Source organism: Copidosoma floridanum, unplaced genomic scaffold, assembly GCF_036245765.1.
Source record: "Copidosoma floridanum isolate Cflo_tuat_1 unplaced genomic scaffold, Cflo_Japanese_pri ptg000007l, whole genome shotgun sequence".
Taxonomy (NCBI): domain Eukaryota; kingdom Metazoa; phylum Arthropoda; class Insecta; order Hymenoptera; family Encyrtidae; genus Copidosoma; species Copidosoma floridanum.
The window spans coordinates 15,831,280-15,853,952 of NW_028321884.1; the positions used below are offsets into that span (position 1 = coordinate 15,831,280).

The window sequence follows — 22,673 nt, forward strand, 5'->3', positions numbered from 1 at the left end:
ACCTTCAGCGGACTCTTCCCACATGGGTTTGATGCTGCGCAACGCCGAGAGATGATCGTGCACAAGCAACCGGTGGTGCTCATACCGCGTCTCAAGGAGGCTCCATGCAATGCTGTAGTTGGTGCCAACAGTCTGAACGGTGTCGAGAGCAGCCTTGGCGTCTCCTTGCACGAGCGACTTTAAATAGTAGAGGCGCTTGACGTCGGTCAGTTGAGGCTCGTTGTGGACCAGGGCTTTGAACAGGTCGCGGAAGGACTCCCAGTCCTCCCGCCGACCAGAAAACTGAGGGATGCTGATGGACGGCAGTCTTGGCCCACGACGCTGAGTGAGATCGGTTGAAAGAGCCGGGAAATCAGGCGGCTTCGGCTGTAGACGGCTGTGGTGGTCGTAGATGCGGGACCATGCAGCAATATAGTCGGTCTCAGCTGAGGCGTACACGTTACCCGCAGCATCGGCCGTGACGGTTGTGGCCGCTTCCAGCAGGGCTACATGGTTAGCCTGGAAGTCACGCCAATACTCGTCAAGAAGCTCGAGCCGAGCTTCGACAAGACCTAGGGTCCACTGATTATCCTGGGTGTCAATGGTGGTCTGCAAGAATCGGGCGATGACGTTCCCGAGTGATCGCTGCGTTGCGAGCAAAGACGTAGTGCGGTCGTCCCTGTAAACGACAGAAAGTTCGATATATACTCCGTTTAACGTATGTAGCGCGTACCAATATAGAGTGGCATGCGGTGCGGGCACGTGGCGGCCGCGGCATTTCATAACCTACACAGCGTGCCTTGACGCGAGCCTGGTATGCGACGCGGGCTCATGGCGGCCACGGCATTCCCTAACCAACGTACGCGGTTCTCTGCATGAGGCGTGGGCACACGGCGACCACAGTCACTACATGGAGAGGACTCTCGAGAACTCTCTCGAGTTGATGGGTGATACGACCTCGATGAGATCATAACCCAGCAGCACCTGGTACACGTCGTTTCCCGAGCAATCATCAACCTCGTGGCATCACTTGCTGCCAAGAGCTTCTTGCTCCCGAGGCAATGGTGGAGAGGTGCGCCCTAATGCTAATGCATAAATGTACTCACATGATAACGATCAGCCTTGCACCCAGACGATCCTCACACTGCTGTGACGCGCGATCCGGCTTGAAGGACCAAATGTTGGGCGGATAAATCAACTTCACTCGCCCTTGGGTCTTCTCTTGTCTAAAGTCAGTTTATTCAATTTGGTACAAGTTAATATAAAGTGAAAGAACACTGTGTAGACGAGACAAGACGTAGAAGAGGAAAGAACGATGATGCCGAGTTGACTCTTCAAAGACGACTGACTCCAGACGCGCCCAACGCTCGGAGGGCGCCACGCGCCACACACCCTGCTCCCGCTAGAGACCTCTCCAAATGCAGGACGGGCGATTGGTTGGTGAGACCGGGCAATTCAAATACCGGCCAAGACAGTGGTCCGGACGAGGGTCAAACAGATACAAAAGAGCTTTTATTGTTGAAAATAACAGATGACTCAATGCCACAAACTTTTACAAAATATTAACTGTAGAAAATAATAATACTCTTAGAAAAATAAGAGGTTTCAAATTTTTATTATGATTTGTAGGTAGTTCAAAATGGTAAAAAGTCATCAAATGTTATTTGATGGATTTTTTTTTGTTTTTAATGAACTATGTCAATTGATGGACTTTTACTATTTTTTACACGTAGATGTTTGAATTTTATGAAAAGGTAGTGTCTTTTCTTGTATAAATCAGAAAACTGGATTGATTTTGTCTTGAAGCTATTGATTACGAAATAGCAGTTTTCGGCTTGCAAAGCTAGTCCTAAGGGACTTGTGTGTTTGCCTTGTCTAAATACACATCAGAAGGAAAGCGTGTTTCTTTTGCTTGGGTGCATCGAATGTTGGGATGTTTCGAAAAACCTTCAAGGGATGAAAATGCATGGAAATCCCTTAAAAAATAATATGAACTGGTCAGCACGGAGAAAAAAAAATGAAACACTTTTCTTTAATGAGGCTCTTACACAAAGATTTGAAAAATAAAAAGCAATTTTTGCATGGAAACAAATGTGGTAAATCTAACGGCATCTACATATTTAATCGTTATCGTAATAAACTTTTAAATATTTGATGCCAAAGTTCGCTCAACGTAATATTACTTTTACGGAGCCGTACTTCAAGACGTTTTATATTGGCTGTAATCAAACGATAATAGCATGTTTTCTTAAAAAATGTAAATATTTTAAAGAAAAATCTTTAAAATTTAATCATACAAAATCTAGGTTACGATGGAAAAGTAAAAAATAAGCGTCCATAGAAGTATAACTTCAAAAAGCTATCCTTGAAATTATCAGAATATTTTTTGAAAGACACAATGTTTTCAATATTGTTAAAACATATACATCTTATTCCGGACTCTATACAATGGAAGGTAAATAAGGATGCGGACTTCAATCGAACTCATGGCATGAAACTTTATCTATTTATATGTTTAGAATGATAACTTAAAAAATTCCGCACATTCACAATTTGTTTGACAGTCAGAGCAAAAAATGAGAACTGAAGACAGAAATTGTTGTCTGATAAAAAGTCTTGGAACTGCACCATTTGTCTAAATTCTCCTTACAAATTCGTAGTAGTAACGTACAATAGATATACAGTTAGCGTACTCATGCTTGGTTGAGAGCAATGTCTGATGATCTGGTGATGATATCATGTCAGCTAAGTAGTTATACTTTTTTTTGGCACTGTCTATCTCATTTGTTTCGAACGCATATTTTTTAGCTCCTTAAAATGCATTTTAATACCATCCTCTTAGAACTCGCCTATGATTTCGATTAGTTTTGTAATAAATAGTCTCAAATTTGGCATATCATTCTAGCAGCAAAACATTGTATCTAAAATAGTAAAGAAAATATGTCATCTCTTCTTCATTCACAGTAATAAAATCATTCTCTAAGTGTTTCGTTTGGCTTTACTGTCTCCACGTGCTGATGATAGGCTACGTTACACAAATGTTGTATACTTGATATAAGATAAGTTCTGAGGTTTTGTTGTCATAATTTATGAATCAACCCTTGGGCGTGCTACACACAGTTTGTCTCATCAAGTAATATTTTTATACCCAACAATCTATTGATCCATAAATGGTCCATCGAACTAAGGATCAAAGAAATGTTAATAATAAAAAAGTTTTTTAAGGATTACATGGGCTGGATTTGAAATTATTTAGTTTCAAACGTTCTTGATTAAAATTAGTAAGTCAAGTAATTTTGTAAATTTTTTTTCTTCGATGGTCTGATAGGTTTCATTGTTCTTTTATCACGTATTATAATGAGCAGCATGTTAATTAAGATTAATGACTCTCAATCTTTTATGTACCTTAGCTATTGCTGCACGCATCAAATTTATTATTTACGGACACTTATACTTCGTACGCGGTCGTTAGTGGATAGCTTGTTACTTGCTCAAACTTTTTGTTTAACCACGCCTTAGTCAAATACTTCAGCCAGTTCCAAGCGGAAGTGTAAGTCAGAGTAAAATGTCGAGCTTTCAAAGATGGATGTTGCTACTTCGGGGGATGGTGTTCGCTCTTTTTCTCTATTTACTTTCAGGTCAGTCATAAGAAATTGTCATTAATATCCAGTATTGCTTCCGTTTAGTGTTGGTAGTAGAGTGTGAATATAACACTATACTTACAAAATATATTGTGTGATTTTTGCTCAAAAACGGTGTTACGTGGCATTATAGGTAAAAAAAAGAGGTTGATAAAACGGAGAGCAGAACTGCATGTTTAAAAACCGGCTTGATAGTTCTTAATTTTTGGCTTCATGCCATGCTTTTGTTGCTTTACCGCCTTAAGCAAGTAGGTGTTGGCTTTTTTTATTATTAAAGTCCTGCTGGCACGTGGCACACCTCATTTCCACAATTTTATGTTAAGATTATCATACCTGGCACATCTTTCCTTGTAAAACATTGCAAACTTTATTTAAATGGTTGAAAGTCTTGAAAAAATTAACGTTTGATAAGTACATTATAGGTTGCCAAGGACATGAGATCCAGTTTTATCCTCATTTGGTAGAGTTAAAAATAAATGAAGGAGACGCTTTGGAGATTACTTGCAAAAACCGAAACCATGTTTTTTTTAAGTATCCAGACTCAAATGAAGACAATGTAAGTTACATGAATATCTCATACGTATTAGTTTTTATCAAATCATCGCCGTGCACTTGTTAAAAAATGAGAATTATCTTCTAGAAGTATTAGTTTAAAGGAAAAAAATCATGAACATCATAAATGTGCATTAAAGAAAAGTGAGTTAGAGTTTGTTGTGGTTTAAAAAAATTCCATTCTAGTATGACCTATTCTGTTAGAAATCTTCAGATTGGACGTAAGCAATAGTTTATTGTAGAAATGTAGCCATTTTCGTGTACCCAAAGAATTATTTACGATGTATTTGTAACATCGTAATTCTAGTTACTGGTTTAGTACCTAACATTTTTATTTTGATACCTTTTATAATACGCATACAATCAAGTTTTGAACCTTGTTTTTTGCAACAATTTCTGAAGGTTCGAGAAAAACACCTGAAGTAGGGAGAAGCTATAAATGTTTCCCACGAATAAAGATTATCATACACTAACACATTTAACTTTATGTTACTTAATTTTTTTATTTCAACTAACATTACCTAATTTATTCGTGTCATGTTTGAAAAAAAGTAGAGATAAAAAGGAATCATCTAGTGGTTATGATCTTCCCCATTGAATCCATACAAAATAAAACAATTTCTTATATAATTTAATGGAAGGATCTTTTAACAGAAATGCTGTTTTCTTGTTTTCTATGAAAAAATTTTGCACTTTATTTAAATTTCTAGTTGTAACGACGACTGATCTCACTGGAAATTGTTACATTTGTCATAAATATCTAAAATATTTTTTAAAAATTAACTTTATATTTGTTAATAGATAACAACATTGATGTTGAATATTAAGTATAATCAGACGAGTGGAGCTACTATATTTCGAAGGCCGTCAACAGTGTTTGGCGATGCTGGCTGGTACAGCTGCATCAATCACAATAATACAGTAGCAAATATAAATTTCAACGATTCGAATGTTCGTTGGATGTATGTTTATGTTAAATGTAAGAAATATTTTATTCTACTTACTTACTTGAACTTTTGATTTAACATGTAATCATGAGTGATACAATCTATTAAAAGTAAAATAATTTATTTTTTTCTGATGCAGCCAACAAAAGTGAATCCGTACAAACATCTAGTGATATCTTGAAACACAAAGTACGTGTTGATGATCGGAAAATTCTGCCGTGCCGCCCAGCATCCCCTGAATTTAATGTGATTCTTTCGAGTTTTGAGGTTTTGGTATGCAACATATCAAGTTTTTTAAATTATTTAAAGGCTACTTCCAAATACACACTACATTTCCAGTTACTTTTTGTAGGAGCCCCAGCCCGTGGTCAGCAGTAAGATAACTTTTAATCCGAAATTGGGTTTTAACATTGAAAAATCAGAATTCACAGATATTAATAAGTACACTTGTGAAGTTTATCAAGATGGTTTTTTGCGAAAAATACATGTCAGTCTCTCAATCACTAAAAAAGAGCTGGAAAAACCAGTGGTCCATATTGATGGCTTGGAACCCGTTATTGAAGGATCTACATTGAACGTTAACTGTACGATTAAAATTGAAAAAAATAGCCCTTACGATATCTTCTGGGAGACTCCTGCAAATTCGGTAATATTTAAAGTTTATTTACATAATTATCATAAAGTTTTATTCATTATCATAGGAAAATTTCAGAAGAAAATAAACAATTCTTAGGCTCGACGAAACATGAAATTGAACCTATGTTTTTTTAGTAGTGAAATTGTAAAGACCAGCAACGGTACTAGTCTCAAATTTTTGCTGACAAACTTTTCATTTAATTTAATACAATGAATCGACCATTGTGTTATACCTTTCAAAAATCGATAGCATCAATATTCTGATAAATTCTTTTATTCGTCAAATAGTTTTAGAATTTTTGCGAGAAAAAAATTGTTGTCATGTTCAGAATTTATTTTGCTTTTACAATAAAAAAGCTTTGTATCGGTGGAGGATTTTGCAAAAAATGTTTTTACAAAAGTTTTTATGGTGCAGACGATAAAAATTAACCGTTTGGGAGAAATATCTCTTTCTCCAAGTATTTATGTGTGTAATAACTCATATTTCTGAATTTTGTAGATCGATTTATTTCATTAGGAATAAAAAAATTTTATTTAATATTTTGGCAGCTGTCTAAAAATTAAAATACTGTTAAAGTACATTATAAAGGATGTAACAGAAACTTTTTGGTTTTAAAAAATGTTTTTTTGCAGTTCTTTTATAACAAACTTTGTATTAAATTTTTATGACGATTTTATTTTATGGAGCATAGAGTCACAGTTTAAAGTGACTTAACTCTTTAATATTAAAAAAAAACTTTTTTAATCTCTTATAACTTCTTGCACGAATAGAAAAATGTCTACTAAGATATTTAAGAATATGCTAAGTAGATATCTTACCATTCGCCCAAAAAAATTATAAGAAATTAATAAAGTTATTTTTCAGGTTAAAATAAGGTCGAAGCTTAGCTTAATTATTCTGCACTTTAAAAGATATTTAAAGTTTTTTTTATACTGAGTGCACATGTATGTTTGTGCACGTATTGCCACAACGTCAACATTGAGTATTGTACAATTTTGATACATAAGATGGATATACACAAGATGAATACATTTTCTTTCAGTTTGTGATAAGATTTTTTTGATGTGTTCTATTTTTTAAATTCAACAAGCTCTGTTATATATTTTTCACATATTTAACATAATTTTTTAATAGAAACAATAAATGGAAAATACAGCTTAAGAAATTTTGTTCCAAATTTAGAGAGAATGGTTAATGGGTTGTTTGATGTTTTTAACACAGATAGGCAATCAATGCTCTTTTCGCAAAATACAAAATTAACTCCTATAAAGAGGCAAAAAATATTTTTTAATATTTACATGCATAAGTACATGCTGAAAAAATTTTGTACTTATCATTAAACGTTATTGATAAAATATTCGCTCAGAAAATGTTCTGTAATTTTGAAAATTTTATTTCTTAATATATTACAACTTAAAATTGAAATGTATTCATGTCTATCTCATGTACCGTAATCAATCACTGTTTCTTACATTTACATACTCTTATGTTTATCAGAGTTCCAGGACAATTTTTAACTACGTAGAAGAAAATGAAAGTTTGTTTTCGTTGGTGATATCTAAACTCGTTCTGACTAACGTGACTTTCAGTGATGAAGGATATTATTCTTGTCGAGTAACATCCCGGCTCAGTGACGATCAGAAAACTAATATCTATATAAAAATACACGGTAAGTTACATGGTGGGTTAATTGTTTTTTTTTAATTATTCGAATATGTAGATTAAAACCTCAATACTTTTCATTCATTTTGTTGCAGATCATAATTATACATACCTCAATTTAACGTATAATAAAGGGAAAAGATACTTTGCAGTAGAATCTGGCAATCCCGTAATTTTCATTGCTGACGTGGATGCATTTCCAAAGCCAACTCTTAAGTGGTAACAAATTATTTTTGTATAAAATTTTCCAGCGGCATAAAAAATATATTCCTTGCAAGAAATTCACTCAATATAATTTTGTATAAAAATAATTTTCAGGCAGCGCCCACGAAGAAATGTTATGAAATTGGGAAAAGATTTTATCATATCGCATACCACGTCCACAAGCAGTTTGATGATATTTAGACCAACAAAGATTAACCAAGGAACTTACATTTTGAGGGCGAGCAACAGTGCTGGAGTAAAATCCTTATGTTTTACTCTTAAAATTTACAGTAAATTCGATTTTATAATAATTTTTGCCGCTTTAATTTTTACATAAATTTTTTCTATACCAACACGATGGCTGGGAATTTTTATATTCAGGCCGATCCAAAAAATCGTATACATGAATCATATGGCTAAATGTATAAAAGCCTTGGATCATCTGTTCACCGTACTCGGACAATCTAAGACTTTTTTTACTTTTTTGGCCTTGAGTTGTAACATAGTAATCATTAAAAAATAAATTTCAGAGCCAAATTGCTTGCCAACTATCTATATTTCTGATGTTGATGGCCCTAAACCTTTTTACGAAATGAATAAAAATGCAACGTTCAGGTGTACGAGCCATTGTTCACCTAAGCCCAATGTAACGTGGTTCTACCAAGAATGCCCAACATATTATTCCGACGAGGGCTGCAAGGACTTTGAGTTTGAGGTGATTTTTGCTTCATTATAAGGATTTATTTGATTAATCTGTGTAGTAGTGTGAGTAATTCTCATTCGTGGATGTTGAAGCGGAATCGCAAACGATGAAAAAATTTAAAAAACTAGTCTGATGTCAATGAGACGCTTTCTTACGAATACATACATATGTAGCTTAAATATATTTATTTTTTACGCTACATAAAATAGAATTTTTAAATCAACTTAATATCGAATCTTGAGTATAATAGTGTGATCATAAGTATAATGTGGAATATTATGTTATGCTTAAAGAGTTGATTCCTCTCTTACGTCCTATCATTTGAAGAAGTACTTTAACATTCTTAAGTAAAAGAAGTTAACTTCAGATTATTATGTTTTACTTTATTTTTAGGGGAAAAAATTTTTCTTGCCAAATGATGATGTAACTAGTTCTGAAATAACAATAAATGTAACTTCATTCAGTCGATTAGAATGTGTAGCTTGCAGTCATCAATGTAAATCTAAACCAATACGTATTCGTATTACTGGTACATAAATTTTTCTCTATGATTTTAATTTAAATATTATGAAAAATATTCATTCCGCAATTTTACTTACTTTTTTGTATTTTCTTCTTCGTAAAGATGAAAAGGATATTACAAATCTGTTTCAAATTGACAAGAATTTTGAGGAACTCTTTGTAGGTGATAACGTGACCGTAACCTGTACTGTTGTTAATTACGTGTACTCTAATGTTAGATGGGTAAAAAAGGGTAACCGTGATAAAAGTCTTGGTAAGTTATTATAGAATTTATTTAAACATATTAGAATTAAAAAGCATACTTTTTTTAAAAAGAAATTTCGTTCCAGAAATAATGAATATTACATGGAACAACACTAGATTTGTTGATCGTGCTATTCTCTCGATCAAAAATATGCAGAAATCCGATCAAGCTGAATACACTTGTGAAACGTGGGACAGAAATGGTCGTTATAACTATAGAAACTTTGACCTGAAAGTTCAAGGTAATGATATGAATAATAATAATAATAATAATAATAATAATAATAATAATAATAATAATAATAATAATGATACTAATAATAATAGTAATGATGACAGACACAACAACAACAATAGTAGTAGTAGTAATTATTATAATAAAAATAACAACAACAAAAACAATACTGATAGTAACATTATTAATAACAACAATAATTATAATAATAATGATAGTAATAAAAGTAATGATAATAATCGTATAGTAATAATAATAAGAGTAGTAATACTACACACATTTATTCGGCATGTCTCAAAAAACTGTTTCTTTCAGATATTACATGAAATTTATAGTTCACTGAAAAATACTAAAATGAATAGCTTTGATTTTCTGGATTATCTGATTAATAAGGGCCGTTAGCATATCTACATTAGTAGATGTGGGCGTTCGTATTTTTTTTTTTAATTGAAGAATTTAGGCAAATTTTTCCAACGTTATTAAGCGTCAACGTCAATGTGCTACTCATACCTGTATTAAATTAAAATAAATTACATACCTAGGATAATACAGTAGGAACAAGGGCAACCCTAATTGCATATGTATTGGCAAACATAAGACATTTTATTACTTACTCTCATGGCGTATACACTATTTTACGTATCACTAAGTATCATTCCAAAGTTTGAAGCACGGTATATTATTATACAGTGCAAGTTATTATATTTTATGTATAGTTAATTGAAATTTGTTTTATTCACAACATATTTATATTTGTAGAGCCAGAAATACCTACAATAGAAGTTACAAATATGAATGACACAGAAATAGTCTTGTGGTGGAAGGATGCTTTGAATACTATTACTTTATTTTGCAAAGCCAAAGGATCACCAAAACCTGATATTACGTGGTACAAGAAAGGTGAATCCTTAGAATCGTCGGAACAATTCAGATTAATGGACAAGAACCAAAAATTGAAGATAAAATATCTTTTGGAGAATGATAGTGGAAATTACTCTTGTCTTGCCAAAAATCGCTTTGGAGAAGTCCGAAAATCTCAAAAACTTATCGTGAAAGGTATTAAAAACTTAACATGCAGTACTATACTTATTTAAAACAAGAAACATACATATGTACTTAAGGTTATATTAATGAAACAATTCATAAAAATTTTAGGATCTGCAGAGATTTCACTTTCAAAGTATCATCATCCTTAGAAGTTCTAAGGTATTGAGATTTTTAAGACACGAAGTGGGCCATTCACTTTTTTGGCTTTCATATTATCTCAACTATCATTGATATATTACATTTCCAAAATTGTCCTGGAATTAAAAATGATACACAAGATTAGAAAAATATACGGCTCGTCAAAGGGTTGAACTATCAGCTTTCGCATAAATAATATGTAAAATTTAATGTTGAAATCATGCTTCTAGGTTTCATTTTTGCACCTACTATATGAATGTACATAAACAATAAAAAGTACTTATTTGTGATTCTGTAGATTGATAATTTTTCATAAAAAAATTAAACAATATTTATTTGGTATTTTAAATTACATTGTGTTCATGCATATTAGAAAATTACATTTTCGACATAATTATATACTCGTTCTTGACTTCTGCTTTATATTGCATGGAACTGACTTTACTTATTTAGAATTTATCTGTAACATTAATTGTTTGAATTTGTTATTAACACACAGGTTGTACTTTTGGCTTTTAGTATCATTTCCTCAAAAAAAACTGACATCCACCAATTAATCGATTGATTCATTCAAAGATTTGATATTGAGTCGTTCAACACTTTAGATGAAAAAAAAAACTATAATCGCAATAATGTAACATGTATCATAATATTATTTTTTGACTGAACGTTATATTACATAATAATAAAACTTAAATTATTTACATCAAGAATTTTATGACTCGTGTAAGAATTAATTATAAATAAAATCTCATTCAAGAAAGAAGATTTTTCTACGACCATGTTATTTTTATTGTTAACATTAAATTTGATCATTACTTTCTAAGTAACAAAAATACGTATTAAATATTTTCGTATACTTTAACAATTATCATTTTTGCCTTGTCACAAACCTTGCCTTGTCGATTTAGTTATCACGTTATCATATCAAGTTCTGGCTGAGCGAAAGTTTTTTTTTTTTTTTTAACGATATATTCATGATGATTTGATAAAAATTACAACTTATAAAATTATATTGTGCCACTTAAATTGTATTCATATATAACAGAGTACTTAAAAAAAATGTACGGTTGCTCTAGCAAGAAATTTACAGAGCTTCCTTATATATAATTAACTTTGACAAATTTCGATGAATTTACAGTTTGTTTCTGTTACAGACTACTCAGTATTTATTGAACGTTATTCATGCAATCGTTGAAACTGTTTTATTAAGTACAGATGTAACGCTTAACACAAAAAAATATGGGTAACCATGATGTGTAACAAAGGAACATGTACGTACCAGTTATCTCAGATAAATCAGTTGGTAAATCTGTCAAATGTTGCACATGACAAAAAAAAACTTACTATAGAAGTTTGTAATACGTTGGTTACATTATCGTTTCCTGTTGTTGTCCACAAATTGAAGTAGCTTTCCTGCGATAAATATTTCTAAATTAACATCGAATACACGTTTGATTACTTTACTTTAATCGAAAGTAATATCCTTTCTCCGAGGATATCCTGCCTTCCTCTGCGCCTGCACTATGCAACCAGTCTCTTATGTCTTGTATGACTGTATTCAAGTATTTGCTAATTCATAAGAATATCTTTTAACAAAACTAAAAGGTTAGGTCAGTTTAATGTGTTAAATTACAATTCTTTAAGGTATTTCTAAAGCCCTTATATATTAGTAATAAGTGATATTCTTCTAAATGAATCTGTAGATTTGAAAAATTCTGAAATCAACACATAAAAACAGTTAAGATTTTTTTTGGCACAGCTTATTTATTTTTATAAAACTCGTAGTATAATGCTGTCTACTACTTGTATTTTAACAAAATCAAACTAAGTAGTATTAACTTTTAACTAGTCTTGTACATAAACCACACATTGAATAGATAAAAAAAATGCCTTAACATTTTCATATGCTCAAAGCATGGCAAGGCATTAATGTATTTGACGTGAGGTTTGCATGAAGTACCAGTTAAAAGTTAATATTTAATAAAAGTAAAAACTATCATTAATTAGTTTTTATCATTGATAAAGTTTTTATTAAAAGTTCATTGTTAATAAGCGAAATAAATGCAATAGAAGTGCTCAAAAGGACGACAGCCCATGAGCCTACATGTAAAAATTGGCTAAATTTTAAAAATAGTTACTTAGCTCCTATAAACCTACGTGAATTATGCGTTATTTTGATGACTTTATTTATTTATAAATAAATTTTCATAAAATTCTTACAGTTAATTTTGTAACCGATGAAACTCCTTCAAGGATCCTTTGAGAATACACAGAAATATTTTCCTTATAAATCACAGAGCTTGCCCTTGATCTCTGCAGATCATACAATACGAGGAGTAAGTACTACTTACGGCTAGTGCTTGGAAGAGCACACTTGAAAAAAGTTGGCTGATACAACGAAATACGGAGGCCTTTAATTGACTCGGCTAGTTCATACTTATACACTTTGCACCGGACTTTCTACAAAAAGCTCATTGCACAGTACTAGAACAAGTAATTTCTAACCGATTGAATGCGTCGGACAATGCTTGTGAAATTATATACGGCGAAATCCATAAAAAATATTAAATTAAGGGAACAAAATAAGATAAACTAATTTAGTCTTGAACGAATATATATATATCTATGTGTATATGAATATTTTTTATGCACTTTTTGTGTTAAGTTGTATGTAATTTATTTAAGCAGCTTAAAATAAAATTCCAAGTAAAAACTCTACCCCAAATAAGAATTTCTTTATTTTTTCGAAGAAAGTTTGCATGCGTCAAAATAATTTTGCTGAAAACGATGATAGAGTGATAATGTGTATAATAATACCAGAAAATACCGTGTAATTGTTGACTTCCCTAGGAAACTCATCGAAATTTTTATTTTTGCCCTGTGTTATCTGTTCTTCAAGTTTTAGCAATTTTTCTGTTGTTTAAAAATTATGTTGCTACTAAACCCTAAAAAAATTTTTTCTCCTACGTCGAATAAGGTAAGTGTACCAATGCTTGACCACCTTAGTAGGCCAATTTATAAAGTACTTCAGAAAAAAAAAAAAAGTAAAATTTTATATCCTAATGTGTATTATTAAATAGCTTTGACACTATCCTAAGCTATACTCACGATAAATAATTTTTTGCAAACACAGAAATAAAGTTTTTACTAATTATTTGAGTTGGTCGAATGTCCCAATTCTTGGCCACTGTAAAAAAACTTATCCCTGTGTCCAAAACTTCAAGTCCCAATAACTGGCCAGTCGTATGAATTGTACACAATTAATATTGGCCAGTTATTAGGACGCACCGAAAGTGAGGTTACGTTGACAGATGTCCCAAAGCCTAGCCAGCCGATCAAAGTCACTTTCTAAAAACACTTTTTTGTAATTTTTGGTTAAAAGTATCATCGAGATAACTTTTAATAATGAAACATGTGTAATTTCTGAGCGCGAATATTGAAAAAAGTATATTTTACAGCTGCAGTAATTCATGTGAATCGTTAAATTGTGATAGTGTCCAGGCTTTGGGATCAATTTTTTGGTGGTGAAGCATTGGTACATTTATATTACCTATTTTTAGTGATTTTTTATGCTTTTTATGTGCTGTACAATTCTATTTGATAAACCATTGTATGACTGAAAGATCACCTCAATTTCTAACCAAGTACTTCTTTGCTACTTCTATTGATGCTACTGCTATTAATTCTAATATGCGCTTTTATAACGAAATTTGTACGATGAGCTAGGTAAAATTTATCCGCTATTAGAATTTAAGCTTAATTCTGTTCAAATTGCTTGTTCCATATATATCTGGTTTTTTGTTTTAAATTTTTTTGCATAAACATGCTTTTCACAGTATAATGTACAGTATGTATCACAATGACTTTTGTACTTATGCACTTTGCTCAATAGTATGTTTGGGTATGAATAGAAAAGTTCTGAGTTGTTGTCTTTGAAAAGGTATTTGGTTTTATTTAATAGTATGCACTCACATATACCGTGGAACAATGATGCTAGGATACATTGTCGCATAAATTTTAGCTTGTTGTGTACATTAGTACAAATAAACAGTAACGTACCAATGAAATTGATTAAATGCAATTGTTGGGCCCTTAAAAGGACAAAATGAGTTTTAAAATTTTGTGGCAATAAGAATCAGATAGTTTATGATGTGTCCAAACGAAAAGGTCATTGGAATATTATTCTTTGGATCGTAGAGCCGTTACATAATGTTTAGAGAAAGTTCTGTGCTGCAGAAGTTGTGACATATTAATGACAACTACATGTTATTCGCCGAATTGTGATTTTAACTATATTAAGGCAATTAAATATTACTTTGTTTGTAGTGTTAAATATATAATTTCAATCCAATATTTTTTAACACATTTATACTACAGTTCTTCATCTAAGTTATGTATGTAACATAGTACTGTTCAGGGTAAAAAAATTTTATTATTGAAATATAGAGGTACATGCTCTGATTATCAATACAGTGATGATTATTTAATTTTTATTTTATAGGATCTAATGTGTGATCATATAAATGAAGAATATGTAATAGACGAGTACGTGCTTTTTACTTTGATAAATTCATTTAATAGCTTACAATGTTTAGTCTATTCAAGAATCAATTACTTGCACATCAAACTCTTTTTAGGACTTAATATCAGCTTTAATCCTTGACAACAGTAATATAGTAATATTGGAGTTAAATTACTCAAACAGTGTAAGGAGTTCTCAACTGATAGTTTTATATTTCCTATTTAAGTATACTTATGGAACTATGACATAATCAGTTTTAAAGAAGTCTTGAGGGATGAATCCCAAATTTTATGAAAAATTTCCAAATTAATAGGTTAGATGTTTTGGCTTTGTATTGTCAAGTAAAATAATAATTATGATATAAAAAAGTCTACATTAATTTAAGCGTACACAATACCATCAGAAAAGTTATTGTTTTCATCATAGAATGAACAACAAATGAAAGTGAATAACTAATAAAGGAATGATTACGAAAAACTATTAAATCGTTACGTGTGAGTTGTTATACGTAAAATTATGTGTGTAGCTTAAATTCTACGTTGTTTCTTATTTTGGCTATATTTTTTCTACTAACATGAAATAAGTTATATCAGATTTAAAATTTTACCAAATTAAAAAAAAAGTTTTTTTTTCAACCCATCCTCTTACAAGTACAAGATTTACGCCTCCATGAAATTCAGGACGTCTTTGTCAGAAGAAAAAAGAAATCACATTCGTACAGTACGAATAACAAACGACAGTTACGAGTATAGGAACAGAGGACACTGCAGTCCAAGCGATAAAGCCATTATCAGCTCCGTTACGCAGGTTCGAACAAACTAACAGCTCGCGATTTTCGGACTCTGTGGCGCGCCCGACGAAAATTACGAAATCACGGACGTAAGGTGGAATCGAGCGCTCCAATCTGTACAGCTCCAAAGTGCACGCAGCACCGAAACCGAAAGTTGAGGAAACCGATCTTTATACACCCACTTTATTATATTGCACAGTCCAACGACACCGAGACTGTGACCGCCTTTTCAATCCTCTCCGCTCGAGCAAGAAAAAAAAGAAATCAAAAAGGAGGAAGAGAGCTTTCCTGGAGCTGGAGTGGTGAAGGAAAGCGAATCGTGTCCCTCCCTCTTTTCTTTGCTCGCGTACTCTATAATAATCGGGATTGACGCGTAACGCACCGGCACACCGATGCGAGAGCCGATTATATTTGTAGTGAGAATTTTTTTAACTGCGCTGTACAAGTACACCGAGATATGATCGATGGGTAGAGTACGAGGCTTGCGTGTAGCCAGAAGGATACGTATCACGGGAACGTAAGTCGGTGCGCGTGATATGATTAGGTCTCTTTTTGGTCTGGGTGAAGGTGTGTGTGGGTAATCGCGAGTGACGAAAAGTGAAATCTAGGCTCATTTGACTGCGTTAACTCGCCATTGGGCCAGCTTGTTAACTCGTATTCCTGATGTTATGGCTTCATTTTAATACAATTTGATGATGAAGTACTTTTTTTTAAGTTAATCAAATGTTGACCCAGAATCTATTCCTTCCATCGGAGTCTAGATGTTATCAAGGACGAGGAAAATGGTTAGCGAATAATAATAATTTCAAGTAAGCAGGGAAAGTTTCATCGGATGATCACGGAAAATTGTCCATCTCGAAAGAATGGAGCTATTCGTTTTGGCTGCATATCGTAAGTGCCAAATGGCCATTTTTTTGCCATATTATGAGTGTAAATAAGACCTCTTAAATGCGAGTATGATGTATCAAAAGCACCACCCTACAGATAATGCTTTTGTTATCATTGCAAAAATGTACACAAATCCAAAAAATGCAAAATAAGTAGATATATACGAATTCGAAGAAAGAATTCTTTTTTAAATTGTAAGTATAGAAACAAGGCTTTTGACACCTTGAAACAGGTAAGTAATTTCTTGGGAATTTACGAATCACAGGTTCACTACAACTATATAAAAATCAAAATATCTCGGAAATAATACGCACTTCACATGACCGTCGACATTACGAAGGTGGTCACAATGGTGCTATAGTAAATAAGATTAAAAATGTTTGCAAGTTCTAACTACTTTCTAAAGGGATTTTGTAAAGAAGCTTTGTGTGTTCCATTTTCAAATTAAATAGTCAGAGGCTCGTAACGACAGCAAAATAGAAAATCATATATTAAATCTTGTCAATGTCATTATAATTTTGATGAATTTAAAAGGAACTATTAGTGAATCACAAGAATCTTGTCACGAGCCTATAAATATAGGCACACTATCTGTGCGTTATTGTTTTTTTTTTTTTTTTTATACACTGCATTCGGTGTTTTTCAAAGGTTTTATTTAAAACTTTTTCTTTTTAAAGCTTTTACAAGGCCAACTTCTTATGAACTGAACACTTTTGAAACGTTCTGTGCCATTTTTTATTTTTTTATTTATTTATTTATTGCCTTTTTTTGGTAACAACTGTTTTTTCCCTAAGAAGATATTTTTCAAGAATCCAAAAAACCAGTTCTTACGCAGTAACTTAAAAAGTGAAAGTCTTATCAATTTTTCTCCAGAAAGAAAGCTGCGTCCCTCAAAGAAAAAATTTTTTTGAACTTTGATTAATTTTTTAAGACTTTTGTTTTTATTTACAGATGGGTGGACCATTTTTAAATATTAAAAAATTGGTATTAAACATTAGGAATGTATTTGGATGGGGATAACATAACAAAATAATGCAAAAATGTGTGGAAATAACGTCGTAGATTTTAAAAAAAGTTTCTTTGAAAGACTATATGTTGACAGTTTTATACAATATCTTTATGCCATTTGAGAATAATTAGAAAGCTAAAACAAATAACTGCTTGGTGTGCATACAAACAAAATTAACTATTACGAAGATCACGTTTTTTAATTTATTGTCTAATACTTTCTATACGTCAAAGGCGTATAACTATTCTGTTCTAAAAATAGCAGCAGCAAGAGAACTATGAGTAGATTTCTAAAATCTGCTTTGACGTTTGTCGCAACGCACAAAACATACGCATGTCATGCAAGTCCATAATTATTTTCGATACTCGAAAAAAAAAAAAAAAAAAAAAAAAAACGTGTACGCATGTATGCAAGGACAACTTTCTCCATCTGCATGCTTTATTTATTTCCTCGTTCAATTATTTCATCGTGATTTAGCCGACTTTCTTCAAAATTTCAATATTTCGGCGATCAAATATCCACTTTGTGTCCAAATAAAACATCTTTTCTATGGTAATTCCTTGAACCAGCTCAAACTAAAGTCAACCCACCCAACAAACAATACTTATAGCACACAGGGGCGCCTCATTAAGTACATCGACCTTAACCAACATATCACGAAAACATATTACACATGCATAAGAAGCCAAGTGTTACTTTTTACTTGTAAACGGTTCAAATTTATCTACATTCAAATGAACCAGGAAGCATCGCAATAAGTGTTGAATTTAAATCAAAGTACTTTCAATACAACCACAACTAACTCTCACGTACATATATTGTGTAGATCTATACACTTAAAATACAGGTACAGCCACGTATCTACCAGTAGGATTTTTTTGTTTGTCTCCCTCCGTTGCACGTGAGGCATTGGAGTTGTTAGTACCCAATTTAAAATGGTCAGCGGCCAGACTACTTACTTCACGTGACGACATTTTCTTGCGCCCTGCCTTTCGTTCTTTTGTCGCTGTTAGGCCGTAAGTATCGTGTACATGTACATTATACACAAGCTCCCAGGGATGGAGAGCGCAAAAAAGACGCTATTATGCAAGATATACTCTTGCACCTCTGGCCGTGCTCTGGTTTATCTACGTGCTATGTATTTTAGCTGTACGAAAGTTGGAGCGGGTCTGTTTTCCAGCTGGTATCGCGATTCGGCCGTCTTACTGAACCTGGCTTTATCTACTTTTTTGTCTTACTATCGGAATTTTTTTTAATTTTCCACCATTTCATGTCATAATGAGCTTTAATTTGGATTATTTTAGATGTTAGACAGTGTTTTTATGAAGAATCCTAAAAAAATGTCTTGTGTTTCACAGGATCTGATCTCTGACTGAAGGTGTTGGGCTCAATTATGCGGATTTTCTACGTAGAACGGTAAAGGTCATTTGTAATTATTTATAAAAGTTTAGTATCTTATTAGGTTATTTTCAATTTTTCATACTACGGCCAACAAGTTTGTTAGCTCTTTTTTTTGTCGTGATACAGAAAAAACATAGTTTTGTAGTCAGACTATAAAAATTCAGAATTGCAAATTCAGTATATTCAACGTAGGTATAAAACATTTGAAACAGTAGATGTCTGCAAAATTGGATTTAATATTTTTTACTAGTAAAATATGACAGCAGATTCATAATTTACAACCACATAATTTATACGGACTTGTGTAAGATATTTAAATTGAGACAGTTGCTTCCTCCAGTTTAAGAGTCAAAAAGTCTTAGAAACTTTGGAGACTATCTGAATCTTCTAAATTGAAATTTGTTTTAACATCTTTTGATTGATTGTAGATTGTGTTTTGTACAATTCTATTCCAAAAAAGTATCCAAGATTGTACGGTTAAATTTATAATCATCAGTCCAATGCAAAATGTGGACTTTGCTATCAAAACGAGATCAAAAAGCTAATGACTCTCGAATAAAGTCTGCGATCACCATTACTTCGTAAAAAAATCACTCTTAAATTCTACAGTCGATAGGAGGACTCAATTTTCCTCAGTCGTAAAAAAAATAACAATTGACGTCACAACGTCTCGTTGAAAAAAAAAAGCGAATCGACAAATTTTTGGTACTTCCACATACATTTAAAAAATACTTTATACGGCTCATAAACAGAGACTCCCGAGTCAAGTTAGAAGTCCGGTCCAGCCGGATTCGAGGGACCAGGCCCCAGGCTAGACCCACGAACGTACAACTACCCACACTTGGGCCCATGGGCGTGGTGTGTGTGAGCACGGGCGCGAGAGTACAAGCTCTGGCCGTACGAAAACGATTTGCGGCCGCAGCTCTTGAGTTTTTATCGCTCCCACGAAGTGCATACGCGAGAGAAAGACCCGGGGAGATATGAAGGCTGGAGAAAGACAACGCGCGGCAACAAAACTCCTCGGGTCGGCGTCGGGGTCTGGAGTGGAAGGAGAAACAGAATAAGGAAGGAAGGGGACCAGCCAGAGGTGCGCGAGGGGGCTCCGTCGGCTGTATGCATCGCCGGCGAAAGGGAAAACGCTCGGGCGGCGATCTTTCAGCTGCCCCTTCCTACGTTTGCTCGGTTGGCTGCCCTGTTTCTTTTTCTTTCTTTTTTATGCTACTTTTCGCTCTTTTTCTTTTTTTTTCTTTTCTTTTTTTTTTGTCGACTTTGCCGATCGGTGGTTTCCTGCGCGCCCGCGAGACTGAGCCTTCGACACTTTGCCGCCACGGACCCACGTGAAAGGACCGCGTTTCTGTATATCTCTCTCTCGGCTGGACTTTAGCTCTGACTCTTTCTGCGAAGCCGATGGTTGTCGGGCTTGATTTTCTTTCAAGTTAGTGCAGGATACTTTTTTTTTTTTTTTTTTTTTTTTTTTTGATCCGTCCCGAGGGTGGATCAAAAAATGAACTGTTGGAGAACGTGGAAATAATTGTATTTCTTTTTTGGTAGGCATTAATACATGACGTTTTTAAATTTTATATTTTGGCGGTAATAGCGCGACGTAAATAGTGTTGTAAGGGGTGTACGTTTTGGTCGCTTTGGCATTTTAACACTGTGAGATTGGACATTCGTCTTTGTAAGTGCCTCTTTTCTAACAGTACGTATAGTGTTTTCATAAAAAAGATAGCTGAAAATAAGTAAACTTATCGGCGATTCATTTTGCACGAAAGTTGTTATTTTTTAATTAATTCACTTTTGTTTTGTTAAACTGGAATCGGAGCATATGAAGGTTTTTGACTTTGAATACTTTTAAGGATTTTTTTACGTATTTGAAAGAAAATAAATTTTTTTCAAAGATATTTTAGTCATCACCAATAATTTTCTATTAGCGTTAAAAGTATATGTGCAGTTGGTAGGATTTTTTATAATGATAAAAAATAAAATTAGAGAGTTTGGTGACAAAGCCTGTTTGTATTTATAGTTGTTGTTAGAGAATCAAAAAAAAGTACATATAAATAAAAAAATAATTGGGAAAAAATGCAAGGTGCACCCAACGTATACCCAACACTTTTGCTCAGCGCACGCCAACAGCCACAAATAAACTAAATCTCTAAAACTTGATCACGTACAGAAAGGGAGAGGAAAAAAAAAAGATCAAACCAGTGCCAGCTGCAAAGAAAGAACGAAAAAGAGATAGAAAGGAAAAAAGAGCCGAAAGAGTTCCGAGCTGGGCTGAAAATTTCAAAACCGGTGCGAGCGAGCGTGTGTGCGCGCAGATCGTTCTTATAGTGATTCGCTGCTGATCTCTCGGGCGAATTCGTGAAGTGACCTGTGATGTACGAGTCGCTGAAATAGAGCACCCACTTGCCAGGTAATGAGTTCCTTTTAACACATTTTTATTGTATTTATTTATTTATTGTTTTTTCTTTTTTTTTACATTCTTGAATAACCATATGGCAAACATCAATTTTTCCCCTTTATTCAATATTGCTGGCGTATGCACAGATGGGGAAAAAGAAAGTGTAGGATATGCTTTCAGAGCACGAAAGCATAAGTGTAGACTTTCGATCGAATTAAGTAACATGCGTGATATTATTCTTGTTTTTTTCTTCTCATTTTTTTCTTTCTACGGGAAAAATCATAAGAGTATTTTCTCGTTGAAACTTGGAGCTCGCGGAAAAACTGTACTCACTGAAACTTTTTGTCGGCTTGATTACTAAAATTAGCGTTACTACTCCGCCCCAAAAATTACGGATGTAGTGATCAATTGTTTTGTTTTAATCATACCTTTTTTCATGTTTTCATAAAATTTTTATCTTACGGCTATTATTGTGGAAAAATTTAAATTGTTATTGCGGGGGTAGCCTAATGGAAACTTTATAGTCTACAATTTGCATGTTTCATATGAGACGAAAGTGAATGTTGCTCAGTTTTTATTTAAAATTCCCCACGAGCTACGAGTTATCGTAAAAAAGTTGTCTAAAAAAAGTTGTCTTAAAAAAGTCCAAGTTTAAATGAATCTTTAGTTTTTTAAAATTTATTAATAAGTCTTACGTCATAATAAAATATATTAGTAAATTTCAAAGAATAAAAAGATTTATCAACAGCTGTGTGCACGTCTTGAAACAGCAATTATCAATGTTATTTGTAGGGAAGAGCCGAAAAACCAAACCAAATAGACAATTTATTAAATTTCATGAAAAAATTTTTTTTTCACATCTCTATACAATTGAGGCTTCCTCTTATAAAAATGTGCGTTGAAAAAATGAATTAAAAATTTTTATTTTAAAAAATGACCCAAAATAAATACTGAAAAAGTATGACGACATTAAAAAAACTTCTAAAAACAGATTTTCTTAGTTTTTTAGAAATTAATGTATTTGCATATAACAGATTTCTACAATTTTACAGTAATCCTCGTACATTTACATAACCTCCAACCATCTTAAGAAAATGCAAGTAAAGTGCTTGTTATAAGTTTCAGTTTTGTTTGTATTAGGTATTGGAA

At 33.0% G+C, this 22,673-nt stretch overlaps 2 protein-coding genes across 2 annotated transcripts in view; both read left to right on the plus strand.

The window, feature by feature from the left end:
- LOC149375455 (uncharacterized) overlaps window positions 1-19,109 on the plus strand; it is a 41,868-nt gene extending 22,759 nt beyond the window's left edge. The window contains exon 3 of the mRNA XM_089588938.1: window positions 19,081-19,109. Coding sequence (XP_089445064.1) covers window positions 19,081-19,098 — 18 coding nt within the window. The 3' untranslated portion in view covers window positions 19,099-19,109. The remainder of the gene's footprint in view (window positions 1-19,080) is intronic.
- LOC106643498 (vascular endothelial growth factor receptor 1-like) lies at window positions 890-10,521 on the plus strand. Its single transcript, XM_089588823.1, has 13 exons — window positions 890-926; window positions 1,265-1,468; window positions 5,259-5,392; window positions 5,472-5,765; window positions 7,254-7,425; window positions 7,514-7,637; window positions 7,737-7,912; window positions 8,153-8,337; window positions 8,719-8,821; window positions 8,951-9,100; window positions 9,177-9,332; window positions 10,085-10,381; window positions 10,481-10,521. Exons 1-13 carry the CDS (start codon window positions 890-892, stop codon window positions 10,519-10,521), a joined length of 2,073 nt encoding a protein of 690 aa, XP_089444949.1.
- Window positions 19,110-22,673: the final 3,564 nt, after the last annotated feature.